Below are 25,525 nucleotides of genomic sequence, written 5' to 3' on the forward strand. Positions count from 1 at the left end.
AGGTTACAGCCATCCTCATTGACAATGGTCACCTGGGTTACTGTAGAATTGTGATTCATTGCTCAACACAATGTGACATCATTTGTCAGTGGTCCATGTGTCCCAGTCATGGCACACCACTCCAAACACAGCCATTTGTGTTGAGGTGTTAACTGCAGCCTATGAGTGAGATGATAATTGCCTAGGCCAACTGCTGCTGCTCTCTGACCAGTGGTGTGCGATTGCACAGATTGTTGTGAGTCCATGAATTGTTTACAGGTAGCAGGCACAAATGTGAAGTGGTTACAATGTGCATTCACGCAGTCCAACATCGGGCCACACATGTATCTGAGTGGCTCATAAACCTAGATACTTCACAATTCAACCAGTTGGCTAAATGGGGAGACCCACAATGAAGTGTCTTTCAAATTCTGTCAGTTGCTGATAATGCCATCTCACATGAGTGAGCAACATCTCCGTGTCCTTCACAGTGATCACTCAATATAAGGGGCATTCACAGAATTCCCCTTATATACCCTACCAGTTGTAGCAACAACACTCATCATGATCAACTATAATGCACTCTAAAGGCTGTTCTTCCTGTCACAAAGGATTACAACTCTAATATTTTACATACCTAGTGATGGTATGTACACGTACAAAGTTACACTGGCATACAGCCATGTCTTATGAGTACTTCCCCTTTTCTTGTAAGGCTCTGTACATTCCAAAACTGAGAAATCTCATTCCAGAAAAAAATCCTTGGTTTTAAGACAAACCTACTTCATTTGACAGTATATGTGAGAGCTAATAATATTACAAGTAATTTTGGGGTCAGAAGTAAAGTTATCAGTCATAACTCATAATGCAAAATAAATCTACCACACATTGCTAGGTGTTGGTGAAATTACTGTGTCATCAAAATGTGATTTTATTTTGTTTCAAAAATTAGTTTTATCATTCAAAGAAATTTTGGGCTTGCACCTGGTTGTCATTACTACACTCCATGATGTTTCAACTGGGCACCTGCCAGTTATCTTCAGATGAGCCATTGAAGACATTTGAAAGCTTCCTCCATTCTGAAATTTACTTTTGCACTGTGTGTGTCCTATTCAAGTGTTAAGAATGTGGTAATGGACTGACAACACCACCCAGCAGGCAGTACTCTCGCTGGTGGAACTGCAGAACTCAGCGGTCCTCTGGGTTGTCAACCACCACAGTTATTGGCATACTCTTTCATCTTCAATTACAGCCAGTTGTGGAAATGGTAAGGTTCCACACATTATCCAGTAGGTAGCCACTATCATGGTTTATCATAACTACTGCCACACATAGTTTAATGAAAAGAAGTTGCTGTGTTCAAAATTATAGTACTCTCATACTTCATTGAATGTCTCATGGAGATACATTGTTCAACATTAGCTGACTTTCTTACTTCCAAATTTCTTGGCCACAAAAGGTGAATGCAGCATTTTGTTCAGTGCTGAGTTCTTTCATGTGTGTGTTGTCTGGCATGTGTAAGCCATACTACATTGGCAAGGTATTTTGTAAATTTCAGCATTTTCAAATGACAGATAGTCCTTCACTAATCTTAGAAGGTCTAGACAGTGGGTGGAAACCTATTTTCACCAAAAAATTGTGGAATATTCTTCCTACCTTGACTGAAATATTGCCAACAGAGGGAAGAAAAACTAGAGATTTTGCCATTGTGCCCTCTTCTTTACCCAATTACTGGTTTTTGGTTTTAACTGATAGTGCCCTGTTAATCTGCTAGGTAGAATATCCATTTCCCTGAACACTGTCTTTAGGTGGACAAGCTCTTTAAGCAGACTATCTGGATCTGAGACTGTGTGAGCTCTGTGCAAGTGTTTTATGCACACTCATAGATTCTGATGGGCGATGACAACTTAGTGATTGTAAATACAAATCTGTATGAGTGAGGGTAAGATAAACTGAATGCCCTCAGAGAACCATCATCATTCTTCTGTCTAACCAAAATATCCAGGAAAGGCACACAACAATCTTCCTCTACTTCCATAGTAAATTGGATTTTCTTATGGATGCAGTTGAGGTGATACAGAATCTCCATTATCTCCTCCATGAGGCCACATGATGGAAGTATCGTCTGCATACTTAAAAGTTACTGTTGGTTTAAGGACCACTTATCCCAGTGCTCTCTCCTCAGAGTCCTCCGTAAAAAAGTTGGCCATCAGGGGAGATAGAGAGCTACTCATGGTAACTCCACTGGTCAGCTCAAAATATTCGTAGTTGAACATACCATAGACTGAAGAAAGAGCATCCAGAAACAAATCAGTGATGTTCACCAAACACTCTGCAAGAAGGACCATTATAAAAAGTGATACTAGATCGAAGCTCACTAAATAATACAAACTGCTTGGACAGAGAGCTGACAGTGTACTGATAAAATTGGCCAAGTTACATATATGATGGAAGCATTTGTCCATTAATGGTGTTAGCAAGGAAGTAAGATGTATGGGTATATCTACATCTACATCTACATGACTACTCTGCAATTCACATTTAGGTGCTTGGCAGAGGGTTCATCGAACCACAATCATACTATACTAGACCATTTCACTCCCGAACAGCACGGGGGAAAAACGAACACCTAAACCTTTCTGTTCAAGCTCTGATTTCTCTTATTTTATTTTGATGATCATTCCTACCTATGTAGGTTGGGCTCAAGAAAATATTTTCGCATTCGGAAGAGAAAGTTGGTGACTGAAATTTCGTAAATAGATCTCGCCGCAACGAAAAACGTCTTTGCTTTAATGACTTCCATCCCAACTCGCGTATCATATTTTCCACACTCCCTCCCCTATTATGTGATAATACAAAACGAGCTGCCCTTTTTTGCACCCTTTCGATGTCCTCCGTCAATCCCACCTGGTAAGAATCCCACACCGCGCAGCAAAAATCTAACAGAGGACAAACGAGTGTAGTGTAAGCTGTCTCTTTAGTGGATTTGTTGCATCTTCTAAGTGTCCTGCCAATGAAATGCAACCTTTGGCTCACCTTCCCCACAATATTATCTATGTGGCCTTTCCAACTGAAGTTGTTCGTAATTTTAACACCCAGGTACTTAGTTGAATTGACAGCCTTGAGAATTGTGCTATTTATCGAGTAATCGAATTCCAACAGATTTCTTTTGGAACTCAAGTGGATCACCTCACACTTATCGTTATTTAGCGTCAAATGCCACCTGCCACACCATACAGCAATCTTTTCTAAATCACTTTGCAACTGATACTGGTCTTCGGATGACCTTACTAGACGGTAAATTACAGCATCATCTGCGAACAACCTAAGAGAACTGCTCAGATTGTCACCCAGGTCATATATATAGATCAGGAACAGCAGAGGTCCCAGGATGCTTCCCTGGAGAACACCTGATATCACTTCAGTTTTACTCGATGATAAGCCGTCTATTACTACGAACTGCAACCTTCCTGACAGGAAACCACGAATACAGTCGCACAACTGAGATGATACCCCATTAGCTTGATTAGAAGTCACTTGTGAGGAACGGTGTCAAAAGCTTTCCGGAAATCCAGAAATATGGAATCAACCTGAGATCCTCTGTCGATAGCGGCCATTACTTCGTGCGAATATAGAGCTAGCTGCGTTGCACAAGAACGATGTTTTCTGAAACCATACTGATTACGTATCAATAGATCATTCCCTTTGAGGTGATTCATAATGTTTGAATACAGTATATGCTCCAAAACCCTACTGCAAACCGACGTCAATGATATAGGTCTGTAGTTTGATGGATTATTTCTACTACCCTTCTTAAACACTGGTGCAACCTGCGCAATTTTCCAATCTGTAGGTACAGATCTATCGGTGAGCGAGCGGTTGTATATGATTGCTAAGTAGGGAGCTATTGTATCAGTGTAATCTGAAAGGAACCTAATTGGTATACAATCTGGACCTGAAGACTTGCCCGTATCAAGCGATTTGAGTTGCTTCGCAACCCCTAAAGTATCTACTTCTAAGAAACTCATGCTGTTCGTGTTTCAAATTCTGGAATATTCCATTCATCTTCCCTGCTGAAGGAATTTCAGAAAACTGCGTTCAATAACTCCGCTTTAGTGGCACAGTCGTCGGTTACAGTACCATCGGCACTGCGCAGCGAAGGTATTGACTGCGTCTTGCCGCTTGTGTACTTTACATCCGATCAGAATTTCTTCAGATTTTCTACCAAATTTCGAGACAATGTTTCATTGTGGAACCTATTAAAGGCATCTCACATTGAAGTCCGTGCCAAATTTCACGCGTCTGTAAATTTTAGCCAATCTTCGGGATTTTGCGTTCTTCTGAACTTCGCATGCTTTTTCCGTTGCCTCTGCAACAGCGTTCCGACCTGTTTTGTGTACCATGGGGGATCAGTTACATCCCTTACCAATTTATGATGAATGAATCTCTCAATTGCTGTTGCTAGTATATCTTTGAATTTGAGCCACATCTCATCTACATTTGCATAGTCTGTTCGAAAGGAATGGAGACTGTCTCTTAGGAAGGCTTCTAGTGACACTTTATCCGCTTTTTTAAATAAAATTATTTTGCGTTTGTTTCTGGTGGAGTTGGAAGAAACGGTATTGAGCCTAGCTACAACTACCGTGTGATCTCTAATTCCTGTATCAGTCATGATGCTCTCTATTAGCTCTGAATTGTTTGTGGCTAAAAGGTTAAGTGTGTTTTCGCAACCATTTACAATTCGCGTTGGTTCATGGACTAACTGCTCGAAATTATTATATAGTATGTAGGAGCACCAATGTTGTTTACTATTGGCAGTAAAGGTAGATCTTGTTTTAGAATTTTACAAGTCAATGCAGTTTGGTAGGTACACAATTATTTTTCTTAAGCTCTTGGTGGTCTCTTGACATAACAAGGTATAATTCAGGAATGCAGAAGTTTTGCATTTCATCAGTCCTGTAGTATCATAATCAGTCTTCCTATAGGTAAAATGGCTTAGTAGACCATTCATTTTATCAAAATACAAATTATGAGATAACAGTACTGTTACATTACCTTTGTCAGCCTTCAGTACCACTGTGTAAGTATCATGTAGTAACACTGTTCACGTTTACGTCGCACTTCACTTAGCGTAGACCGGGGCTGTGTCCGAGGCATGCCCGATGTTAACTGCCTGGGTACGGCCCGTGCTGCCGGAGTTGTTGTTGTTGTTGTTGTTATGCCGGCAGAGGTCGCGTCCGAATTCTCGCGTGCCCTCTGGTGGATGGGACTACTTGCAGCAACTACCATCCGTGACGCACTGTGCCAATGTGCGCCTCCCGTGATCTTTCTGGTGGCTACTGCACTCCTCCTCCTTCGGGGGGTGAGGCCACTGTGATCCACTGCGTCGGAAGGTGGAGCATCGGGCAGGAGTGATGACCTCCACATCCATTGAATGGCTGGAGTCGAGGGGATCTGCCAACCCTTGAGCCGGAACCTTCGAATATGGCTGGAAGTGACCACATGAAGAGGCCCCCGTCATCCCACAACTGGAGCCCGGGACAGAACGGGCGGCAAGCTGTCAAACTCCAGATCCTGTTCCACCTCAGGAGGGGCAAGACCCAGTGGCAGGGACGAAGGGGAAGGGATGACCACAGGTGAACCAGCCTCCTGAGAAACCGGGCCTGCTAGGGGGGCCGGCTCTCGCTGGGGCATCTCGAACGATGGTGATGCCGGTGCTGGAGCTACTGGAGGCTGCCAAGGCTGAGAACCATTGCAGTGTGGCAGAGTCACAGTGGGGAGAGGAGGGAACGTCCCCTGTGAAACCAACACAGGTGCCGGCAATGGGGAAGCCGGTGTCCGAGAGGTCGGAGGGTGGGTGCCCGAACGTGGACGTAGCTGATTTTGGTGCCGACGTACCACCCCGTCCCCCGCCTGCAAGGTATAGAGCCGGCGGCCATTTCGGCGCAGGACCACCGCCAGTATCCAACATGGATTGCGACCAAACCCACGGGCCCAGACCGACATACCCAGTGGAAAGCCAGGCCAGACTGGCCGGAGGAGGTGCAGCAGAGTACTAGGTAGACGCCCATGGAGGAGCTCTGCTGGGCTGCGTTCTCCCATTGGTGTGGTCCGGTATGCCGTCAAGAAAAACGTCAATGCTTCCTCCGCAGGAAATTCATGCATATACTTTTTCATCTGCGTCTTAAATGGCGCACAATGCGCTCGGCTTCCCCATTCAATTGTGGATGGAAGGGGGGAGAGCAAACGTGCCAAATACTGAAGCGCCTACAAAAATCCTGGAAGGTCTGCGAAATAAACTGCGGTCCATTGTCCGAGACCAGGGTGATTGGCAGACCTTCCACAGAAAAGGTTTTTGCTAGTGCCTGGATTGCAACTTCTGAACTGGTTGAGGAGCAGCAAACCACATATGGGAATCGGGAATAAGCATCAATGACAATGAGCCAAAAGCCATTGAGAAACGGGCCCGCAAATTTGATGTGAACACGTTCCCATGCTTGGGTTGCCGGCGGCCAGGAAGAGAACGCTGCCCTGGGAGATGCTTGTTGGCTCGCACACTGGGAACAGGCGGCCACCAAGTGCTCAATTTCTCTGTCAATATCGGGCCAGTACACATGTCTGCGAGCCAAGGTTTTAGTACGGGAAACACCCCAGTGCCCTGCATGTAATAAAGTGAGGACCTACCTTCGTAAGCTTGCAGGAACAACCACGCAAGGAGCTGTATCATCAATAGCCAGAAGGAGAACTCCTTCCAAGACCAAGAGGCGGTCTCGTAGAAGAAAATAATTACGAAGAGGGTCCGAGGCCCGGCCCGGAGGGCGGGATGACCACCCCTGCTGAATGAGGCGAACTACTTGCCAGAGAACCGGGTCAGCCGCCGTTTCCCTGGTGACACGAGAACTAGTGATCGGGAAGCCATCAACCACTTGGCGGGATGCCACATCCAAATGAAAACACATAATCTCCTCCCGATCGAACGTAGGATCTGGGCCCATCTGAAGACGAGAAAGAGTGTCGGCGTTGGCATGCTGTCCTGTAGGGCGAAAATAAATGTCATAATGGTACTTAGAGAGGAAAAAGGCCCAGCGCTGTAGTCTGTGGGCCACCCTATCCGGAATCTGAGAGGCGGGGCCAAATAACGATATTAACGGCTTATGATCAGTGATTAACTGAAACTTCGTGCCATACAAGAAAGGGTGAAACTTGGTAACAGCGTAGACAATGGCCAAAAGCCTCTTTTTCCACCTGGGAGTAATGGGCCTGCGCGGGACTAAGGGTTTTAGACGCAAATGCCAGTGGTTGCTCGGGACCATCTGCGTTGCGATGGGCCAGGACCGCCCCCACTCCATACTGCGAAGCATCTGTAGCCAGGACCAACGGCTTATGGGGATCAAAAGTAGCCAAACAAGGGACTGACGTGAGGAGGCCCTTCAACGAGGTGAACGCTCGCTCGCATGCAGGCGACCAATCAAAAGGAACACCCTTGTGCAGAAGGCAGTACAGGGGGTGGGCTATAGTGGAAGCCCTAGGAATGAACCGGTGGTAATAGGCTACCTTGCCTAAAAAAGCTTGTAACTCTTTCAGCGAAGCGGGCCGAGGAAGGTTGACGATACCTTGAACCAAACTTCCTAGTGGCTGGATGCCATGCCGAGATATGGTGTAGCCCACATAGTCAATGGACGGTTGGAAGAAGGTTGACTTATGCAGGTTGCAACGCAAGCCCACAGACCTGAATTTGAGAAAGAGGGTGCGAAGGTTGTGCAAGTGTTCCTTCGTGCTGTGGCCTGTGACAATTATGTCATCCAGGTAATTAATACAATGAGGGATTTTCGACGTGAAATGCTCAAGATAACGCTGGAATATCGCCGGGGCACTGGATATTCCAAAGGCCAACCACTGGTATTGGTAAAGGCCAAACGGGGTGTTGACGACCGCCAGCCGTTTGGAGTCCTCATCAAGTGGTATCTGATGATAAGCCTCCGACAGATCAATTTTCGAAAAATATTGGCCTCCCGCCACGGTGGAGAACAATTCATCAGCACGAGACAAAGGATAGGTGTCCACCACCAATTGGGAATTAATGGTGGCCTTGAAATCGCCACAAAGACGTAATTTTCCCGAGGGCTTCCTTACAATAACGACGGGCAAAGCCCACACACTGGAAGAAATGGGAAGAACGACCCTTAGGGCTGTCAGCCGGTCTAGCTCTTCCTTTACCTGAGGGCGGAGAGCCAAGGGGATCTGCCTCGCGCGTAGAAAATGCGGGCGAGCCGACGCCTTCAACGTTAAGTTAGCTTCAAAATCTGAAACACGCCCCAGGCCCTCAAAAATATCTGGAAAGTCTGAGATCAAAGATTCCAATGATTGATAGGGAACGTCTTCGGAGACTAACTGTATGGTGTCAGCAATAGAAAAACTGAAAGCTTGAAAGGCATCCAGGCCAAAAAGGTTAGCGGAGCTCGCATCACTGACAACAATAAAAGTAATAGGCCGAGTGACTGATTTGTAAGTCACGTCGGTAATGAATTGACCCAGTAGGGGAATGAACTGTTTACTATAACCGCGTAGACGCCGGTAAACTGGCGCCAATGGGGGCGATCCAAGGTCGGAATAAGTTTGTGCATTCAACAACGAAACTGCCGCGCCCGTATCTACTTGCAGTTGTAACCAGCGTGACCATACCGACACCTCAATAAAGAGTTTGCATGCCGATGCATCGGGAGCCTGGCCCGATGAAACTTCCTGTATGTCAACGTCCATGTCCTCTGTACCTGCTTCCTTCGATTATTTTGAGGCTGAGCGGCAAACTTTAGCCATGTGACCTTTTTTATTACATTTGCGACAAACGGCCCAACGCTGGGGGCACTCTGACCGATCATGATGTATATAGCACGACGCACAGGATGGCAACAGGGGCCGGCGGCCGGAATTCTGTTTACGCGCCGTGTGGGAGCGGCCGTAATGGTCGGATTGTACCGCTCGCACGTCGTCCACCCCGGACACAGTGGACGCGGCCGCGCCGCCTTGAACATCCGCGACGTCACACCACGCTTCCAGCTGTTGACCTGCTGCGTGAGAGACTTCATACAATTGAGCAATGGACAGGACTTCCTCGAGGGAAGGGTCTTCTAACTGCAGGGCCCGTTGCCGGACCTCCCTATCAGGGGCCGAACGAACAATGACGTCGTGTACCATAACGTGGGCATACGACTCTCGCGACTGCTCCGTGACAAAATGACATTTGTGACTAAGACCGTGCAGGGTAGCGGCCCATGCCCGGTAAGACTGATGGGGCTGTTTCTTGCATTGATAGAACTCGACCCTAGCCGCCACAACATGCGTGCGGCGGCGATAATATGAAGACAGCAATGAACACAATGCGTCAAAAGACAAGGACGAGGGTTCCTGCAACGGCGCTAGCTGGGAGAGAGAGCGAGGGAGATATCCAAGACAAGAAGAGAGCACGACATACCTCCACAGCAGCAACATGAAAAGCCTGGAAATGCTGCCGAAGGTGATGTTCATACGCGTCCCAATCCTCCGCCGTCTCGTCATATGGGGGAAAGCGAGGAGGGAACTGCGCCGGAGCAGACGGCATGGAGAGCAACGCCGGAAGCACTTGTTTCATGGTGGCCATGAGCTCTGTCTGCTGCGCAACCAAAACCCGCACCAAATCCTCCATGCCGTGGAGAAGCTGCGATACCGGAACAACAACGCAACACGCGAAAGAACGACCTTACTCATCGCCAATTGTGTAGTAACACTGTTCACATTTACGTCGCACTTCACTTAGTGTAGACCGGGACTGTGTCCTAGGCATGCCCAATGTTAACTGCCTGGGCACGGCCCGTGCTGCTGGAGTTGTTGTTGTTGTTGTTGTTGTTATGCCGGCAGAGGTCGCGTCCGAATTCTCGCGTGCCCTCTGGTGGACGGGACTCTACTTGCAGCAACTACCGTCCGTGACGCGCCTAGCCAATGTGATCTTTCTGGTGGCTACTGCATATCCCCTCAGTAATTTCTTAGTGTCACCCTTTCTGCACAGATTAACTTTTCTGCATTGAGGAGGAGCTTTCACAAGCACATGGCAAGTTACCCTTCTCATTTCTACCATATCATCCAAATCAAGGTGTCATACAGCATCTTCAATATGTATCAAAACAGGTAGATTCCTTCCACTGGTATGTTTCTCTCTCACCCCCTTTCTTTTTGCAAATATCTCCAATAGTATTATTTACACAGCATGTGCACAGTATCCAAAATCTTGAATATTAACTCAGACTTAGCCAACTTAACTGTATTACACATCACATTCATTTGGTTAATTATAATCTGCTGGTGTGACTAGTTTACCTAAAAACTGTGCTGATTTTTTTATCATTGTTTCTATGTAAACATATATCACATTACTAGCTTTCAGATAAATCAAAACAGAAATATAGATAAATAACTGAAGCAATTCTACAGGTAGTGTTGAAGATATGGTCATAACATTTTCACTCATTTAGTTTAGGGGTTATTAGCATTACCATTCTTAACTAAAACATTGTTACTGAAGTAGAATCTCATATCTTGGCAAAACAGACTACATAATTTGATAGTAATTACTGCTGTATCTAGAAGTTCACATTCAGAAGAACATCTCTCCACTATTCAGTTAATAAGGAATGTAAATTTTTAACTGTAACTTGTAAAACCGCAGCAAATAACAATTGGTAAATGTAGTTCTAATTATTGTAATATTATAAAAGAGAGGCTGTTGGAAGCCATTTTAATTCATCTGTGGAAGGTTGTAAAACGAGTATTATCTGTGTCCAAAAATGTATCACATATGAGTTAGCACAAATTACAACTCTTACATTGTGCTGAGTTTCACAGCTGGGAGATCATTCTGTAATTCAGTGAGCATTTTTAATGACTGACTGTGAACTGGCAGCTGGTTTCAGGAATACTGTTAAAACATCAATAGTGCATTCTGAAAAATTCGGCAGTAGTATTGGACTGTGAACTCTGTTGTGTCATGTTCATTTTGATATGATTATCTATTTGGAAGGATAGTGTAAGTGGTGACTATGTTAATGATTTAATCACCACAGGTAAATTATTGTGAATCATTGCATCTATGCAATTGAACAATCATATTACAGGGCACCAACACAATGTATTATGTGACTAACCATTTACCTGTGCATAAATTATGATAGATGAGACTTGAACTCACCATAAATGATAGGTTATTACATGTCAAATTACAATTAAAGTGTTTTGGGGTTTAAACCTGATGTAGATGACATCATTTGAAATAGCCTACTTACAACAATCACTTTTCAGCCAGATTCAAGACAGTTGCAGCTGCTGAAGTCATATTAGCACAGGTAGGTAGGGTAAAGTTACAAACACCACTCACAAAACTTATCAAAGGCGATGCTCAGGCATAAGTGCAAAATACAGTCCTTTACCTAATACAGACCACATCACACCATCCAAATTTTTCTCCATGAAATTGAGAGTAGATGTTGTGTATCATGGGACTTGGTAGATGGAGTCACTTCAGCCAAATTTGATTGGAGCTACATGGATTCAATTTCCTAGCAGATGTCAAAATTTGTTTGTCTGTTGTGACAGCTGCAAGCCCAAAATTTCTTTGAACATTCAACTGCCAGGAAAATTGAAATCCTTACATTAGCTGTGTTGTCTGCTGGAATTTTCAGATCAATAGATAAATGCTCATAGATTTTTTTTGGCTGCACACTTCACTCCTTTTTATGTAATGTAATGAAGATTGTAAGGCATTTTGCTCCTAGGATTATGTTAATGAGTGTTGCTGTTATTTTTTTATCTGTGATCAGTAATTGAAAACAAACTTTATAAGGGAGTAAATGTATACAAGGCTATTGCAGTACACTTTTGTAGCTAAAAGAACTATCTACAGTTAGAATGGACACACATATTATCATTATTTACACATCTGTGTGAAATGAATATTTTCTTCTTTACTGAAGCCTGACTCAGAAATTAATAAGTGAAAATAGACCAAATAAGCTGATGTTCCAAAACTTTTATCTCTATGTACTGTTATTATCCATATCACAAAAATCACTCAGCTTAGACATTTAAGATGAACAATATGTGACATTCGGTTCAAATTATTGTTGTGTACACCATCAATTATTGTGAACTGTATTTTATTTGTTACTAGCCTTCATGCATTACTCTTAAAGGGAATTCAAATTCTGTACAGTATAGAATTGAATGTATAATTGTCTGCTTCATAATTAACTGAAACCTGAATTATGTGGCACATTTCATGTGTGCTCATGGAATTTACTGTTGCTCTTGAACACCTCCAATGATAGCTTGCATTTCATTAGAGGAATTTTTTGGTTACAGTAACATTATCTATGATACCAGAATAATGTAATATGCTGTCTATCCTCTCCAAAATTTTTTAAAGAAATCCTCTCAGCATTCAGACTAAGAAAGGGAAAACCAGCTCAAGAGCTAATACAGTATGTGTGTTTCTCCCAAATCAATTTGTGACCATTTCTTTCATATTTTTGCCTTAATAATTTTTAGCATTTGCATCATTAAAGTTGCATTAATAGTTAACATGTATACCTGAACTCTAGCTTCTGTCAAGTCAATCCGCATGGCCAGTTCTTCACGGAAGAAGACATCAGGATAGTGGGTTTTGTGAAATGCTCGTTCTAGTTCTTCAAGCTGAAAATTGCTAAATGTAGTCCTGTGAAAACATTGAAACAATTTCAATATGTATATACCCCATTGAAATTTTGTACTCATAAAGAGTATTGTGAGTGATGATAAAATTTCAGTCTAAGTGAATATTTTTACCATGACTTGCAGTATTTCTATATTTATTTTAAAATAAAAGCCTTTATTTTTAGTATGTGGAGGATGTACATGGAGTAACTAAAGACAGAAATAAATGGAAACTGTGCTTGTGTTCAGATGCAGAAGACTTAGACATCAAAGAATTTTATATTAGCTGTTTTTCATATTGGTGACTTTTTAATTGGTTTTATTTTTAAAATGTTGATTCACTTCCTGATTAGAAGAGGTTGCACTTGTTCCAAATTACATTTAATCTGGGTCTTACATGAAAACTAACTAGGTGTTTACTGACCCATGGTTCCAGAGATGCAAAGTTTAGAATCTATCTCTTAGTATTTTAACTATGTTACCATTTTAATTGTGTCTAGTAAGTATATGACTTTACCTGCATTTTCATATTCGTAATTTTTGTACTAATGTAATTGATTATGCAGTTCTGAACTTCAAAACAAGCAAGAATAGGGCCATAGTATCTCTTGGTGTGTTGGCCAGTCTCTTATATTGCTTTTTATAAATGAAGCTGTAGTGATGTACGTTACATATGTTTTAGTTAAACCTACAACACCAAGCATAACATAAATGAACAAAACAGTACTTACAGCTCTCAGAACTACAGGTTCCTGCTTCAGTGGACAAACAAACCAAAAGTTGGCAGAGATGGGAAATGGATATGTCACTTGAAACACAAGGACCAAAGTTATGATGGGTCTGAGGTAAGAAGAGAGGTAAAGATGAAGGAAAAGGCATCAGAGACATTGGAAGGCAAAGAGAAAATGTCAGTAAACAATGTGTCAGTTTCAATTCAAAATTGCTAAAATTGAGGGACAATTTGAGAAGCAAAATTTAGTATAAAATAAGAAAATGAAACTCACTAGTGAAAAAAATAATAAAAATAATGTATAATGATTATATGGGAGTATTATCCTGCTTGACACAGTCACAATCACTTAAATATCTGTGGATAAAGTTGCAAAGTGGTATGAAATGGAAAGAGTATGTGGGGAATGCAGTAGTGAAGGCAAATGGTCAACTTAGGTTTATCGGGAGAATTCTAGGAAAGTGTAGTTCACCTGTAAAGAAGACCGCTTATAGGATGCTATAGTGACTTATTCTTGTACACCACACAAGTGTTTGGGATCCACGCTAGGTCAGATTAACGGAAGTCATCAAAGCAATTGAGAGGTAGGCTGCTAAATTTGTTACTCATAGGTTTGAATAACATGCAAGTGTTACAGATATGCACCAGGGATGCAAATGGGAATCCATGCTGGGAAAGCAACATTCTTTTCATGGGATGGTATTGTGATAATTAGAGTACTAGCATTTGAAGCTGACTGCTGAACAATTCTACTGCCACCACCATATATTGCATGTAAGGACCACGAAGATAAGGTATGTGAAATCAGGGCTCGTATGGAGGCATATACACACATCAAAAAAATTTTTTCATCAGTGCAGTTCCGAGAGTTCCAGAATCTGTACAGGAAACTGGAATAGAGATCAACATAAACATCATTTCTGCCCTTTTTATTGCTCATGAAAGCCACACATTGCATGTTGTACCACCATACATTGAGATCTTCAGAGATGGTGGTCCGGCTGCTGTACACACTGGTACCTGTAATACCCAGTAGCATGTCCTCTTGCATTGATGCATGCCTGTACTTGTTGTGGCATACTATCCACAACTTCATCAAGGCACTGTTGGTCCATATTGTCCCACTCCTCAATGGTGATTCAGCGTAGAGCCCTCAGAGTGGTTGGTGAGTCACCCCGTTCATAACCAACCCTTTTCAATCTATTCCAGCATGTTCGATAGGGTTCATGTCTGGAGAACATCCTGACCACTCTAGTTGAGCGATGTCATTATCCTGAAGGAAGTCATTCACAAGATGTGCACGATGGGGGTGCGAATTGTCATCCATGAAGACGAATGCCTAGCCAATATGCTGCTGATATGGTTGCACTATCAGTTGGAGGATGGCATTCACATATTGTACAGCCATTAGGCGCCTTCCATGACCATCAGTGGCGTATGTCAGCTGCACACAATGCCACCCGAAAACAGCATGGAACCTCGACCATGCTGCACTTGCTGGACAGCATGCCTAAGGCTTTCAGCCTGACCGGGTTGCCTCCAAACATGTCTCCGATGATTGTCTGGTTGAAGGCATATGTAACACTCATCGGTGAAGAGAACATGACGCCAATCCTGAGCAGTCCATTTGGCACTTTGTTGGGCCCATCTGTACCACACTGCATGGTGTCGTGGTTGCAAAGATGGACCTCGCCATAGGTGTTGGGAGTGAAGTTGCACATCATGCAGCCTATTGCGCATAGTTTGAGTCATAACACAACCTCCTGCTTGTACGAAAAGCATTATTCAACATGGTGGCATTGCTGTCAAGGTTCCTCTGAGCCATAATCCACAGGTAGTGGTCATCCAATGCAGTAGTAGCCCTTGGGCAGCCTGAGTGAGGCATGTCATTGACAGTTCCTGTCTCTCTGTATCTCCTCCACGTCCAAACAACATCACTTTGGTTCACTCTGAGATGCCTGGACACTTCCCTTGTTGAGCGCCCGTCCTGTCACAAAGTAAGAATGTGGACGTGATCAAACTGTGGTATTGACCGTCTAGGCATAGTTGAACTACAGACAACATGAGCTGTGTACTTCTTTCCTGGTGGAATGACTGGAACTGATCAGCTGTCAGATCCCCTCTGTCTAATAGGCACTGCTTATGCATGGTTTCTCACATCTTTGGGCAGGTTTAGTGACATCTCTGAACAATCAAAGGGACTGTGTCTGTGATACAATATCCACAGTTAACTTCAATCTTCAGGAGGCATGGGAACTGGGGTGATGCAAAACTTTTTTTGATGTGTGTATATGGTTGTTATTCCCACACTCTATTTGCAGGTGGAACAGAAAAGGAAATGACTAGTAGCAGTACATGCTACCCTCCACCATTATCCATAAAGTGGATTGTGGAGTATTTTTGTAGCTGTAGATGTAGATGTAGATGTAGATGTATGCTGGGCAAAGGACAGGGAAAGATGCAAGAGGAACAAAAGAAGGGTCTGAAGGCTTACATAGCTTAAGTGTGATTGAGTTGCAAAATGAAAGGATGTGCTGAAGAACAGGGAGCAGCTGGTAATCAGTCCAGGATTTGGATATTGGATGTTTTGAGGGTGGACACTTCATATGACTCCATGTGTTTTTCCAATAGTCAAACGTCTGTAGAATACCATATAGGAAACACATGCTGACTGGTAAATTTTTCATGTGGTTCTGAAGTTAGTGTAGTATGTTTTATTTCTGTGTGGATTTGGAATAGGTAGTTGTGAGTGACTGCAAGGGCTTAGTTTTATAGTGTGTTCACTTGTGATGGCAATAACAATAGGATGGAGATTGTGGTCTGATAACATTACAGAATTTTGCATAGGTTAGAGGGGAAGAGGGGGCAGCATGCGCACTAAATGGCAAATTCATTAGTGAAATTGCTAAAATAGTCTTAGACAGATATCTACATCTATGCTCTACAAACCATTGTGAAGTGCATCGCAGAGGGTATGTCTCACTGTACGAATTATTAGGGCTTTTCCCATTCCATTTACATATGGAGTCACAATTTAAAGCTGGTTCTTAAAGTATAAGTAAGCTTTCTCAGGATAGTTTTCATCTATCTTCATGAGTCTGCCATTTCAGTTTCTTCAACTTCTCTGTGACTCTCTCCCGTGGGCTAAACACACCGGTGTCCATTTGTGCTGCCCCTTTCTGTGTGCATTCAATATCCCATGTTGGTCCTATTTAGTATGTGCCCCACACCCTTGAGCAATTTTCTAGAATGGATTGCATGAGTGATTTGTAAGCAATCTCCTTTGTAGTCTGATTGCATTTCCCCCATATTCTAGCAATAAACCAAAGCCTGCCACCTGCTTTACCTACGTCTGAGCCTATGTGATCATTCCATTTCATATCCCTCCAAAGTGTTATACCCATGTATCTGTATGAGTTGCCCAATTACAACTGTGATTAAAATGTATAAAATTTAAGGCACTGTAAAATAGAAACTCATCTAAAATCACACTTGCTTTTTCCCATTCTCATTCACATTCATTTACACATTCACACTAACACAGAAATAGTAAAATCTATAAACAAGAACATTATTCTAAACCTGCCTTAAAAACTGATTAAGGTAAAAGCTTTACGTGATAAAATTACAAATAATGAATGTATGATGCTACTTACATAGAATTCCATTAAATATGGAGTATCAAGCCTCCTACACCTCAGTAATTCTAAAGACTGCAAACAAGTAATTAGACAGCATACACTCATGCAAACGCAACTCATATACATGTGACAACTGTCTCTGGTTGCTGAGGTCAGACTGTGAGCTACAGTGTGTGATGGAAGAAGCAGTCTGGGTGGTGGGAGTAATGTGGATGCTGGGGTCAGTGAGGAGGAAGGATAGCAGAGTAGGGGTGGGGGATGGTAAACTGCTGCCTGTGGGGGCACACAGGGATGAGGTTGGGAGATGGTAGGGCAGCTAGTGTAGTGGGATGCGAAATTGAAGTGTCACCCATCCACCAGTGTCAGACCAGTTTCCAGGTGAATATAAGTTTAATTTAGTGTTTTGTTTATGTATTTTGTAGTATTTGTAATGTTTGTGAATTATCTAAAGTTTTGTATTTATTTTTATGTTTCATGTACGGAGAGGGCGGCGCAATGAATGGAGACAGCATACACTCATGCAAACGCAACTCATATACATGTGACAACTGTCTCTGGTTGCTGAGGTCAGACTGTGAGCTACAGTGTGTGATGGAAGAAGCAGTCTGGGTGGTGGGAGTAATGTGGATGCTGGGGTCAGTGAGGAGGAAGGATAGCAGAGTAGGGGTGGGGGATGGTAAACTGCTGCCTGTGGGGGCACACAGGGATGAGGTTGGGAGATGGTAGGGCAGCTAGTGTAGTGGGATGCGAAATTGAAGTGTCACCCATCCACCAGTGTCAGACCAGTTTCCAGGTGAATATAAGTTTAATTTAGTGTTTTGTTTATGTATTTTGTAGTATTTGTAATGTTTGTGAATTATCTAAAGTTTTGTATTTATTTTTATGTTTCATGTACGGAGAGGGCGGCGCAATGAATGGAGACAGCATCTTCACTACCGGGACCAGAGAGAAAATTGCTGGTCACTATATGTCGTGGGTCGACAGCCAAAGAGCAACAGAATATCCTGAAACTGAGTTGTTGCGTCGTGCTTCTAAAAAACTGAAAAAATAAGAATTTGTAATGTTTCTACAACAATGATGTCATAGAAAGTTTAATCATGTTGTAAATGTTCAGTCCTATCTTGTCAAGGCTCAGGTTCACGTCTATATGTAGTATATATGAAGATAATAAACTAGTGTATACTACAAAAGTTTAAATACGTGTTCCGAGAGTTTATTTATGAAGAATTATATTAAGGAAGAAGGATTACTGATTTATTTGACAAGATTATTAATTTTTGACAACATTCATCGTGAGTTTGAGTCTTAAAAGTTTATTCCATGTGGCTTTAATATTTATTAAAGAAGATAACTTGCATTAATATAATTTCTGAGAAGAAACAAACGACATCTAAATTGAAAAGAGTTTGCGCAAACCAATTGGACTGAGTGACGTAATTCTGCACATATGACTCAAAGGATGATGTTTTAATTACAGTTTCATTCAAGAACCATTCAGAGACAACTTTAAAAAGAGTTTAAATAATTTTGAGTTGTTTTGTAACTGACATTGGTGACGAAGTCTGCACATGGTCATATGTCAAAAGAAAATCATTTATACAAAACTTATGTCATTACACTATACTAGCTGCAGTTGGGAGGTAAGGTGGAAGACAGGGGTGTGTGTGTGTGAGTGGGTGGTGGGAACAGAAGAGGAACAAAGTAAAAAGACAAAGACTGTGGGTATGTTCATGGAGTAGAAGGTTGTGTGGGGCCGGAGTGGGAACAGGGAACAGGAAAGAGGATAGGTGGGTGAAGAACAGTGACTAATGAAGGTTGAGGCCAGGAGGGTTATGTGAATGTGGGATATATTGTAGAGACAGTTCTACCTGTAAAATTCAAAAAAGCTGGTGTTGAAGGGAAGGATCCAAATGGCACAAGCTGTGAATTGACATTGACGTGAAGAACGTTGTGTTAGACAACATTCTCAGCAACTGGCTGGTCCAGCTGTTTGTTGGTCACAGTTTTGCAGTGGCCATTCATGTGGACAGACAGCTTGTTGGTTGCCATGCCCATGCAGAATGCTGGACAGTGCTTGCAGCTTAGCTTGTAGATCACGTGACTCTGGTTTCACAGGATAGACGATGCTCATGAACAGACTGAAGTAGGTGGTGGTGGTAGAATGTGTGGGGTAAGTCTTGCATCTGCGTCTGTTATAGTGATGTGAGCCATGAGACAACAGATTGGGAGCAGGGGGGGGGGGGGGGGTTGAGTAGGGATTGACAGGAGTATTGTGTAAGTTCGGTGGGCAGTGGAATATCTCTGTGGGACGGAGGGAGGGGGGGGGGGTGGATAGTGTGTAGGACACTCCTTATTTCAGGGCATGACTATCAGTAGTTGAAACCCTGGTGAAGAATGCTGTCAAAGTGGGGGGATTTCTGGTGGTTGGTAGGTTTGACATGGATGGAGGTACTGACATAGTCATCATTGAGGTGGAGGTCAACATTGAGGAAGGTGGCTTGTTGGGTTGAGGAGGACCAGGTGAAGCAAATTGGGGAGAAGGTGTTGAAGTTCTGGAGGAATGTGGATAAGGTGTCCTCCCCCTTGATCCATATTATGAGTCATCAGTGAATCAGAACTAGGTGAGGGTTTGGGATTCTGAATGGTTAGAAAGGATTCCTCCACATGGCCCATGAATAGGTCAGCATAGGATGGTGCCATGCAGCTGCCCATTGCTGTACCCTGGATTTGTTTGTAGGTAATGTCTTCAAAGGAGAAGTAACTGTGAGTGAGGATACAGTTGGTCTTGGTGACGAAAAAGGAGGTCTTAAGTTTGGAATTTGTCAGGCATTGGGAAAGACAGTGTTCTGTAACAGCAAGGCCATGAGCATTAGGGACGATAGTGTAAGGGTAGGTGGCATCAATAGTGATGAGCAGGACACTGTGTGGTAAAGAAACAGAAATGATGGAGAGCCGATAGAGGAAATGGTTGCTATCTTTTATATAGGAAGATAGATTGTGGGTAATAGGCTGAAGGTGTTGGTCTGTGCAAGCAGATATTCTCTCAATGGGGCCACAGTAAATGTCCACAATGGGCATACTGGGTGGTTGAATTTGTGGACTTTAGGAAGCATGTAGAAGACAGGAGTGTGCGGAATGATAGGGGTGAGGAGAGGGACTCCAGGGAGACATTCTGGGATGGTCCTAAGGATTTGATAAGGGACTGGAAATCCTGCTGGATTTCTGGAATGGGGTCACTGTAGCAGGGTTTGTAGGTGGACAAATCTGACAGCTGGTGGAGTCCTTCTGCCAGTTAATCCAGTTTCAAAACCACAGTGGTGGAACCTTTGTCAGCAGGTAAGATAATAAGGTCAGGATCAGTTTTTATGTGGGGGATTGCGTTTTTTTCTGTAGATGTAAGGTTAGCTTCAGTCTTGAGGGATTTGGCAAATGATAGTGACGCAAAATTCAAGGTTAAGATATTCTGGAATGTTAACAGGGGTTGATTTGGGAACAGTAGGATGAGTGAACTTAGTAACTCAACACCTTCTGCCCCTCTTGCTTCACCTGGTCCTCCTCAATCCAACAAGCCATCTTTCTCAATGTTGACCTCCACCTGAAAGATGGCTACATCAGTACCCCTGTCCATATCAAACCTACCAACCACTAGCAATACCTCCACTTCAACAGCTGTCACCTGTTCTATACCAAGAAGTTGCTTCTATACAGCCAAATCACGCATGGCCATCACATCTGTAGTGACAAGCATTCCCTCTCAAAGTATGCCAAGGGTCTCACTGAGGCATTCACAGACTGTAATCACTCTCCAAAACTTGTTCAGAGAAAGATCTCCTGTGGCTTATCTTACCATTCAACTACCACCTCCAAAAGTCTCCCCATCTGGCCACAGAGGAGCATCCCCCTCATGACTCAGTACCACCCAGAACTGGAGCAACTGAATCACATTCTCCATCATGTTTTCAACTATCTCTCATCATGTCTTGAAATGGGGAATGTCCTACCCACTATCCTTCCCATCCTTCAAACAGTGGTATTCCACTGACCTCCAAACCTACACAATATCCTCGTCCATCCCTACACAACCTCTGCACCCAGCTCCTTACTTCATGGCTCATATCCCTGTAATAGATCTAGATGCAAGACCTGTCTCATACATCCTCCCACCACCACCTACTCCATTCTAATCACAAGTATCACCTATCCCATCAAAGGCAGGGCTACCTGTCGTAGTAACTGCCATCTGCTTCACATCTCCTGTGCAGCAAGCTACATAAATTTAAGTGTTAACTGTGTTTTTCTTACTTGTCACTTCTTTTTCCATGTGTTTTTGCTTTTAGGAAGCTTTAATTTTCGAGTACTAGTAGTAGTGTTCCATAGATTTCTTGTTTGTTTTGAATACAGTCAGAGAGAGAGTCCCTTTAGTCAGCTGTAGTGCCAGTACCGCCAGTGTCGTCATAACTGCCATCTGCTTCACATCTCCTGTGCAGCATGCTATGTAAATTTAAGTATTAACTCTGTTTTTCTTACTTGTCACTTCTTTTTCTATGTGTTGTTGCTTTTAGGAAGCTTTAATTTTCAAGTACTAGTAATAATGTTCCATAGATTTTGTGTATGTTTTGATTACAGTCCAGAGACAGTTAATGCTTATTTTCATTGTTTCCAACAAGAGGTGCCTAATAACCACAGTTTAGTCAGCTATCAGTCACCTTTAGTGAATTAGCAGTCTAGTTAAAAGTTGATTAATTAACTCCCTACAGTAAATGTTGATTTCTTAGGATGGATGGGATGTGTGACTGCTGTGTATGGATGCAGGAGGAGCTGGCCACTGTTCGCGAACAGCTGAATGCGCTGATGGCCACGGTCAGCCATCTTCAGGCTAGTGCCTTGGAGTGTAGCGACAGTGGGGAGTCTGCTGCATTGCATAGTATGCCCCAGGTGTTACATGCTTCACCCACAGTCCCTGCTGTTGAGACATCTTCATGGGTACCAGGCGCGGCCATCCTCTCCCCAAGGGGAGTGGTGGGTTCAACGGCATTTCCGTCGCGTGAGGTGGAGGGTCAGTATGGAGGCTGGCCATGTGGCATTGCCTGCTCTGCCTGTGAGTGGTCATGTGGCCACTCCCTCAGCAAGGTCCAAGCAGGCACACGCAGGGAGGGGTTTATTAATGATTGGGAGCTCCAATGTTAGGCGGAGTGATGGAACCCTTTAGGGAAATAGCAGAAAGGTCAGGGAAGAAGGCCAGTGTTCACTCTGTCTGCTTGCTGGGGGGTCCCATCTGAGATGAGATGTGGAAGAGGACCTGCCAGTGTCAATAGAGAGCACTGGGTGCACCTGACTGCAAATTGTTGCTCATGTTGGCACCAATGACTCCTGCTGTCTGGGTTCAGAGGTCACGCTCAGTTCGTGCAGGTGGTTTGTGGAAATGGTGAAGGCGGAAAGCCTCGCTCGTGGGGTGGAATCTAAGCTAACTATTTGTAGTGTTGTTCCCAGAACCAATTGCTGTCCTCTGGTTTGGAGCTGAGTGGAAGGGTTAAACCAGAGGCACAGGTGATTCTGTGGAGATCTGGGGTGCAAATTTCTCGACCTCCACTATCAGGTGGAGAAATGTAGGGTCCCCCTGAATAGGTCAGGCGTGCACTACACGCCGGAAGCGGCTACAAGGGTAGCGGAGTATGTGTGGAGTGCACATGTGAGATTTTTAGGTTAGAGAATTCACTCCCTAGGCCCGACAAGACACCTCCTGAGACGCGACAAGGTAGCAGAAGGCAAAACACAACAGGGAATGACAATATTAATGTGGTAATAGTAAACTGCAGGAGTGTCTATAGAAAGGTCCCAGGACTGCTCTCATTAATAAATTGTCACAATGCCCACATAGTACTAGGGACAGGAAGTTGGCTGAAACCAATGTAAACAGTAATGAAATTCTAAACTCAGATTGGAATGTATACCACAGAGACAGGCTGGACAGTGATGGGGGAGGTGTGTTTATCGTGATAAAAAGTGCAATAGTTTTGAAGGAAATTGACAGAGATGCGAAATGTGAAATAATTTGGGTGAAGGTCTCAGTTAAAACAGGCTCAAACATGGTACTTGGATGTCTCTATAGGCCCCCTGTTGCGGCAGAACACCTGAAGGAAAATTTGGAAAACATTTCGAGTGCATTTCCTGACTATGTTATAGTTTTGGGTGGAGATTTTAATTTACCAGATATAGACTGGGAGACTCAAATGTTTATAACAGGTGGCAGGGACAAAGAATCCAGTGAAATTTTTTTAAGTGCATTATCTGAAAACTACCTTGAGCAGGTAAACAGAGAACCGACATGTGGCGATAACATATTAGACCTTCTGGTGACAAACAGACCTGAACTATTTGAAACAGTTAATGCAGAACAGGCAATCAGTGATCATAAAACGGTTACAGCATCAGTGATTTCAGCCGTAAATTGAAATATTAAAAAGGTAGGAAGATTTTTCTGTTTAGCAAAAGTGACAAAAATCAGATTTCAGAGTACTTGACGGCTCAACACAAAAGTTTTATCTCCAGTACAGGTAGTGTTGAGGATCAGTGGACAAAGTTCAGAACCATCGTACAATATGCATTAGATGAGTATGTGCCGAGCAAGATCGTAAGAGATGGAAAAGAGCCACTGTGGTACAACAATCAAGTTAGAAAACTGCTACGGAAGCAAAGGGAACTTCACAGCAAACATAAACATAGCCAAAGCCTCACAGACAAACAAAAATTACATGAAGCAAAATGTACTGTGAGGAGGGCTATGTGAGAGGCATTCAACAAATTCGAAAGTAAAGTTCTATGTATTGATCATAGTATGAAGGCTTTCACGACCGGATGACATATCTTCTGGTAAACCTTGCGGGATGTAAGGTCGTGGTCCACGAAACTCTTCAGCTCCTAACGTTTCGTCCAGTGCTTCGCTGGACATCTTCAGAGGGGTGTTTCTCCTCCGGTGAGTCTTGCCGACTGACGGGTCGGACGTCTGAGAGCGACTTATGTATCGTAGAAAGTGGGCGTGACCAGAGTTACACGTGATATGCAGAGATAACCTTTGTCAGAGATAAAACTTAACTATCGATCGTAATCTTGTCACGGATAAAACTGTCTAGCAATTCTGTAGTGCTACTGTCCAAATATCACTAAGTTTCATGGTCTCTTCTTTCCGATTAAAATTATCCCTATGTTTATATATTTCAATTGCTTCTCTGCAAAGCCGTGGGTAATAGTTCGTCGTCGTAGATAAAATTTTTGTTTCTGAAAACTTCACTTGATGATTTCCTGGCTGAAAAGCGTGTTCTGCTACAGCCGATTTATCTGTTTTTCCTAATCGGCAAAGACTTCTGTGTTCTTTTAACCGTGTATTTACGCTTCTTTTTGTTGTTCCAACATAAACTTTACCACATGTACACGGAATTTTATATACGCCACTGGCTGATAGAGGAGCGCGTTTATCTTTTACAGACCGAAGAACATGACAAATTTTCTTCGTTGGTCTAAAAACAGGTCTAATATCATGTTTACTTAAAATCTTTCCAATCTGATCCGTTACTTTCTTTATAAAAGGGAGAGAGACTGTATTCTTCCATCGTTTTTCGGACTTGTCCTTAACCTTTTTGTTGTTTGGGTGCAGAATTCTGCTTACTTCTTTCTTTGAGTAGCCATTTTTCTCAAAAGCGTGCTTCAGATGTTTTAATTCGTCGTCTAGATACTCTGGCGTGCAAATCCGTCTGGCTCTGTCAACGAGACTTGTAATCACACCTCTTTTTTGTTTTGGATGGTGGTTTGAGTTTTTATGTAAGTATCTGTCTGTGTGCGTTATTTTTCTAAAAATCTGTTGTTTCAAGCTTCCATCCGTCTGTCTCATAACTAAAACATCCAAAAACGGTATTTTGTTATCATTTTCTCTCTCCATGGTAAACTGGATTCTTGGATTTATATTATTAAGGTAATCAAAAAATTCGTCTAAGGCTTCTCTACCATGTGGCCAGACCACAAATGTATCGTCTACATACCGATACCAGCGAGATGGTTTCTTATCTGCTTTCTCCAAGGCTGACTGTTCGAATTTCTCCATGTAGAAATTAGCTACTGCAGGACCCAATGGGTTACCCATTGCTACGCCATTAAGTTGTTCGTAAAACTCATTATTCCACTGGAAATGACTGGAAGTAAGACAGTGTCTGAAAAGAGCAGTCAGATCTTCTGGAAAAATATCCGTTATAAAATCCATAATAATAATGAGTTTTACGAACAACTTAATGGCGTAGCAATGGGTAACCCATTGGGTCCTGCAGTAGCTAATTTCTACATGGAGAAATTCGAACAGTCAGCCTTGGAGAAAGCAGATAAGAAACCATCTCGCTGGTATCGGTATGTAGACGATACATTTGTGGTCTGGCCACATGGTAGAGAAGCCTTAGACGAATTTTTTGATTAC

At 43.1% G+C, this 25,525-nt stretch overlaps 1 protein-coding gene across 3 annotated transcripts in view; it reads right to left on the reverse strand.

Moving 5' to 3' along the window:
* The window catches only part of LOC124721851 (homeobox protein aristaless-like), a 128,149-nt gene that overhangs the window by 13,723 nt on the left and 88,901 nt on the right, over window positions 1-25,525 (reverse strand). For all 3 annotated transcript variants that reach the window (XM_047246981.1, XM_047246983.1, XM_047246982.1), the window contains one exon: window positions 12,595-12,718. In XM_047246981.1, the coding sequence (XP_047102937.1) occupies window positions 12,595-12,718 (124 nt within the window). The remainder of the gene's footprint in view (window positions 1-12,594; window positions 12,719-25,525) is intronic.

This window comes from Schistocerca piceifrons, chromosome X, assembly GCF_021461385.2.
Source record: "Schistocerca piceifrons isolate TAMUIC-IGC-003096 chromosome X, iqSchPice1.1, whole genome shotgun sequence".
Lineage (NCBI taxonomy): Eukaryota > Metazoa > Arthropoda > Insecta > Orthoptera > Acrididae > Schistocerca > Schistocerca piceifrons.